This window comes from Bradysia coprophila, chromosome II (assembly GCF_014529535.1).
Source record: "Bradysia coprophila strain Holo2 chromosome II, BU_Bcop_v1, whole genome shotgun sequence".
NCBI classification, from domain to species: domain Eukaryota; kingdom Metazoa; phylum Arthropoda; class Insecta; order Diptera; family Sciaridae; genus Bradysia; species Bradysia coprophila.
This window is the reverse complement of record NC_050735.1, coordinates 11,610,272-11,616,513: the sequence shown is the minus strand read 5'-3', so window position 1 is coordinate 11,616,513 and position 6,242 is coordinate 11,610,272. Positions and strand designations below refer to the sequence as shown.

Genomic DNA, 6,242 nt, shown 5'->3' with positions numbered 1-6,242 from the left:
ATGAAATTATTTGGTCGAGATTTCTCTAATTTACTAAATACAGTCTGGGACAGTCAAAAAAGTGCCAGCTGTTTTGCCATTGTAATTTGTATTGTTAAAACAGCTGAAATCGATAAACACGAAAATCATAAAAATGCACTTTTTTGACTGTCCTTGGCTGTAACACTTTTGTAATTGATCTTCTTCGTGTTAAGAACTATAAATAAATATGATCCAAATTCAATGTTTAAGACCAACATCCACTATATACGTAGCTCTTTCGTAGCTCTTTCGAATTGACTTCGTCACACTAAAGCTACGCAGATGTTTTTGTATTTGTAATCACTTTAAACTGAAATAAATGAAATGAAATGAAATATACGTTAAACATACGTGATGTGCGTTTAATTTCCGTCCCACCCGTAAGTTATTCACATTCCAAGTACATCACTACAATACGTAGCACATGAACTACGGTTTCAACGTGTCCCACGTATAGAAAACATTGTCCATGTATCATATATGTCAATCATGTATATCATACCGTTTCGATGAATTTTACACATACGCGGAGTATTGTCTGAAGTTTCTTTTTCTGAGTGAAGTTTAAAATTTTTTTTGAACAGCAGAACGAATTAAAAAGTTTTCTTTTCATCTGCCTTAAAAAAATGCAAAACGGAGGATCCTAATGTAATTTTCGTCAAGAATTAAACCAATTATGACGTTCAACAGTAGTGCAACACAGTTTTTGTAATACACTTTCTTTCGCATATAATGTAATTGCAACATTTAAAGCTTGCAAATTTGTACACATTTACGTTGCACTCTCTATTTATATGGGAAATAGTATACGTTGAACAAAATTCAGGGGACGTTCATAAAATATTTAACGGAAGAGGTGGCAAAAGTTGGATTATCTGGCTCCTCTGACAGCGGAAATTTCCCGGTAACCAAAAACTTAAAAGTAACTTTTAAGCCTAGTAGGCTACGTTCAAGTTTGAAACTTTTTATTTTCCAGCTCGAGCCGAAGGCGAAGGACACAACCACACAAGGTAAACTACAAAGTTCGAAACAATTACTGGAGTTATTTTACTCACTAAGCCCCCGAAAAATGAGTTTTAATCAGTTTTATTGCTCATCATACCAATGAAGTAATGACTCATTTCCCGGGGCTTAGTGAGTAATAGTACATTACGTCCTTGTTTGGAGATTTTTATTTTGCCGAGAGGGAGATTTGTAGTCAGAGCCGAAGGCGAGTAAAATGTATTTCCTGGTGCTTTGTTTGACGAAGTTTCAATTTCTCGGTATCAAAATTCTTTACGAAAATATTCCCCGCGGTAACTAGATTACCAGGATACCACTTTATTTCCATGCCCACGGATTTTTTGAGCTTTTATTCTTTTGTTTTTAACAGCGGGTAGAAAAGTGATCTGAAAAACGTCGCTTTTTGCGTGTTTTACTTTATGAACGGCTCATTAGTGTATTTATCTATGCATAATATTCTAGGCCATGCATAATTCGTGGCCATGCAAAATTGTAGGCCATGCATAATCCGAGGCCGAAACGTTATCTACTCACAATGTCAGATTGTTATGTGCAGTGTGTTCACCTGTCTATAGAGCAGTGCGGGCTGTCTGGTTTGTCAAAATCTGGTTTGAACTGGCCCAACGAATTTAGAGAATCAAGACATTTTTACATATCGGCCCAAGCCCGACAAGGTTCGACTTTAGTTTTCAAAATTCGTGTTTATCTAGCCTGATGACATTATAAGCCGTCCGGATACAGAATCTTCGGGCAGCACGTGCCGTACAGTACTAGTGTCTATCGTACATTCTTTCGGAAAAAAAATACTTAGATCAAAAATGAAGTAACAGATTCAATGACTATACAAATGATAAGTTTGCCGTCTGGGATAAATAATTTTTTCCAATCTCATTTTCACTTAACCGGCCCTTTGACACTGCAGAACATAGATTTATGAACCCAACTATTATTTGTGTCGTTGTCTCGAGTTGTATTTCGAAATGATTCCATGTGAATACATATACGTATGTCGCGTTCAATGTTCAAAATTTTTATAAAAACCATTTAGTATAAATGTCGGTGGAAAGTAGTGCAAAGCAATTAATAGAAATTAGTTTCATATGTACAGCTCTCTGTGTATAATAGCTAGTCAATTGAGTTGATTCATTATGTCGTTAAAATATTTAATTATTTTCGTGCATCTGCATTTAGCCGTTATGCATGTGTGTGCTGAACATAAATCGTATGCCGGGTAAGTGATTTTTTCTATGATATTTTGCCTTTTTTGCATATCGATTTCACCGAATGATAAAACTAGGCTAACATGTCTGACGTCTGACATGTTATTATTGTTAGGTATAAACTGTATGAGGTCATTCCGAAAACGAAAACCGAACAAAATTATTTACACTCGTTGTCGCAATCAACCGAGGAGTATGATTTTTGGTCAATGACAAGGATAATTGGTGATTCATCGAATGTTTTGGTACCGCCGGACCATCAAGACAAATTTGAACGATCTCTACAAAACAATAATATTACCTATACGGTTGTGGTGGACAATGTGGCGACGCTGGTTCAGAAAGAGCGATTTCTGCAGAGCGTTTCGAGAGCATTCAGTCGAAGCATCAAATTCAATCAGTACTATCGATACGACGAAATCGTTGAGTATTTAGACGATTTGGCTAAAAGTTATCCCAAATTGGTGACGGTTGGCACGATTGGCAAATCATTTGAACGCAGAGACATTAAATCGATAACGATATCGGATGGACAACGGTCGAACGGTACGAAGAGCACCATTTTAGTGGATGCTGGTATACATGCAAGGTATAAAACATAAGAAATATTTTGGAATGAATAATGTTGAAGTCATTAGGAAGACCCGTTTTATCTTTCTTGAACCAGAGAATGGATTGCACCGGCCACTGCTCTGTACATTATTCACGAATTGGTAGAGAATTATTCGAAAAACCAAAAACTTTTGGAAAATTTGAATTGGATTGTAGTGCCGGTTTTAAATCCGGATGGATACGAATACACTCACACTAAAGTACGTTGCCTCTATTTACGGTTACGGATATTTTACGATTTTTTCTCTGATCATTTCCACTTCGGCACTAATCTGCAATGATCTTATTCCTTGGTAACAGGAAAGATTTTGGCGCAAAACAAGGAAACCAACAGGCGCTTGTACCGGTACCGATGCTAACAGAAATTTTGATTACCATTGGAGTGAAATTGGTTCATCGACATATCCATGCTCCGATACATTTCACGGAAAAAAGGCATTTTCTGAACCAGAAACGATTGCACTACGAGATCTAATGCATTCCATTCGAGGTGAATGTAAATTTTACTTGACTCTTCATTCATACGGACAGTACCTGCTTTACCCATGGGGATATACCGAGTATGTGGGACATTGAAACATACGAATCCTGTTTACAAAAACTGAAAATTTTCAGGTCTCTCCCAGCAACATGGAAAGACATTGACGATGTGGCTAAGGCTGGAGCAAAAGCTATCCGGAGAGCAACAGGTTCTCGATATACAGTTGGCAGTTCAACGAATGTCCTATATGCAGCTGCAGGTGGAAGCGATGATTATGCACTTGGCGTAGCACATATACCGATCTCGATAACCATGGAACTACCCAGTGGCGGACGCATAGGTTTTATTGAATTCATTATTCAACAAATAATGCGATTCTGGTTTGGTAATACGAAACTATTTGTAGGCATCAACGGCTTTGCTCCTTCACCGAAGCAAATTGAAGGTATTGTGAAAGAAAGTTGGATTGGAATAAAGGCAATGGCGTTAGTAGTGGATCAAAAATTCTGAAATTATGGCCAATAACCAATAAATCAATTTCAACCCTAACCAAAAACGAGTTGAATTTTAGAACTTCATTGTATTACTTATTCATTCTCGGAAGTAATTTGAACTTTGTATCTCTGAAAAGAGGCATGTTGTACGGGTAATCAAGTAATCATGTCGGAATATACACTGTTATTCGGAAAGTTTTACCGATTGACATTGTGTGATGATAGGGCGTCTCAAAATCTCTTTTGTTATTAATAACAATACTTACCAACGTATGAGGTAAAACATACAATACAATTCTTAGCGGTAGCTCGTATCACTAAGGCCTCCACATTTGACACTTGTCAATTAGTGTTCATGCTAGTAATAGTGCTGTGGTATCATGCTAAATCTTTTACTTCATTAATTTTATCACGACGCTCGAGCTCAATACAAAAGAGGGCAACACTAGGTAGATCTTACTTCTTTTTTTCATTTGTTGCTGATTACCAGATGACCATTAGACCAGCTGAGTCACGTAAGACCAGCTGAGTCAGATAGGACTAGTTGAGTCAGGTTTTGAATTATTTAAGAAAACACAGAATCAATACAAAAACCCGGAAAAAAGAAAATTCACTCTTTGATGTGTTCACTCTTCGCTGTTTCGCTTTAGTGTAGTTGATAAGGACCATTTAAACGAGAACGTTTACACTAGTTTAAAGGCTGGGCTACCCTGCTAAAAGTTAATTTTTCTCATTGGAAAGTAGATAAAATTATCGGTTCCTTAATGATAATTGTACCTCCTTTGCAATGAAAAAAATTAACTTTTAGAAAGGTTGCCCAGCTTTTATACGAGTGTAAACTATCTCGTATAAATGGTCCTTATCAACTGCACTACTTCGGATCAACAAAACACACCCGAACTCTGGCATTTTCAGTCCGATGTGTCGCTTTCAATTGTGAGCCACCCTATTCGTTAATACACTGAACAACATAAAAAAGTTGAAAGCACCATATATACATCCCATTGCCCACAGGTTATGACACAAGATGTTTGAAAACTTGTCCCTCGATGACATCGAAAGTAGGTGTGAGTGTGTGTGTGTGTCCTCTGCGGGAAACAAGCGACCTGTACACGTATATATGTATATTCTGAGTATTTACAACGTCTTGGTCTGAAGATGTCCCAATGCATTACTTTATTATTGATTAAAGAATATGTTCCTTTCATCATTTATATACAGATACACGACACCATACCGCATGGTATGTCGTGTAGTATATCGGTTTACTATGTGGAATTGAGCTAAGTGTTCCGAAAAGAAAATTGTTTTTTATTGGATATGGATATGAAAATGCATATTTTTATGTGCCTCATAAAAGTTTGTTTCAATTTTTTTTCACCAGTTTTTATTGGGTTCATGTATACAAGGATCCGATCCGTACATACCATAGCAATGGTTATGATGGCTCGTTTGTAACGAAAAACTTGAAACATTGTTTTTAGATATGCATCTATAATGGTGATATGAACACGTTTTATTTTGATATATTGAATGTGATGTATGGCATTTCAGATATAGCAGGGCGTTATACATCGTGTAGTATTTGTTGTAAAATAAAATGTTATATGCCATCATCAAGTAGGGTAAATTGAGTTGAAAAATAATGTTTTATTAGCGATATTTTTATGTAATTTTGCAAAATACATTGAGTATCGAAATGCACCCGCGCGTACTTCAGGATATATTTTTCAACTTTCACTTGGTCATGGCACAAGAGCCGGTTGTCCGGGTTTCAAGCCTTTTTGCGGACGACTATTCATATGTTGTTAATTATGTTACTTAAACGGATTACGCAATGGAGTACATAGCATAAATGTGGCATGGGATCAAATGAATTCATTTGAATGAACTAAGTATAGAAATCGCATTTCAAATAAGTCCCTTTAAAATTATAAAGGAAACTCGGGCAGTAAGCTGGCTCTCTGCTATACAAGTGTACCAACAAAGTGCGCGATTTTATTCAAATAAGATAATATGAAATGTGAAAGCGAATTTTAATTGGATTATACTCGACGAAAGCAGTCACATTTTGTTCTTTGATTTGTACAAATTACACAATTTTTGCTAATGCTCATTTAGCCATGACTGAAAGAACCTGTACACACTACGTTCACATGTATCATAGAAATGTTCACAGGCCACCATGAAAGCAAGGGGATTAAAAATAATATTAAACAGATCCACAAAAGCAATTTTACACGAAGTAGTATAGCAACTGGTCGTTAACTTTCCTTCTTTCCACTACTCGATTTAGTTGTCGGTGTGAGAGTTCAAAAGTTAACCGAAGACAGATTTGAACCGATTTAGGGATTGTCTGATTTGGAAACAAAACAAAGCTGATTGAATCGGTTCAAGCAACGCACTTCAAGT

General features: G+C 36.5%; 1 protein-coding gene across 2 annotated transcripts; it reads left to right on the top strand.

The window, feature by feature from the left end:
- The first annotated feature begins 1,919 nt into the window (after positions 1–1,919).
- Positions 1,920–3,891, top strand: LOC119073251 (carboxypeptidase B-like). 2 transcript variants are annotated; one of them, XM_037178620.1, is made up of 6 exons: positions 1,920–2,254; positions 2,359–2,832; positions 2,911–3,052; positions 3,153–3,415; positions 3,471–3,676; positions 3,743–3,891. In XM_037178620.1, the coding sequence occupies exons 1-6, from the start codon at positions 2,172–2,174 to the stop codon at positions 3,844–3,846; spliced, it is 1,272 nt and encodes a 423-aa protein (XP_037034515.1). In that variant the 5' UTR covers positions 1,920–2,171; the 3' UTR covers positions 3,847–3,891. The 2 variants fall into 2 exon arrangements, with proteins under 2 accessions (XP_037034515.1, XP_037034505.1); XM_037178610.1 differs by having other exon boundaries at positions 2,911–3,055; positions 3,156–3,415.
- Positions 3,892–6,242: the final 2,351 nt, after the last annotated feature.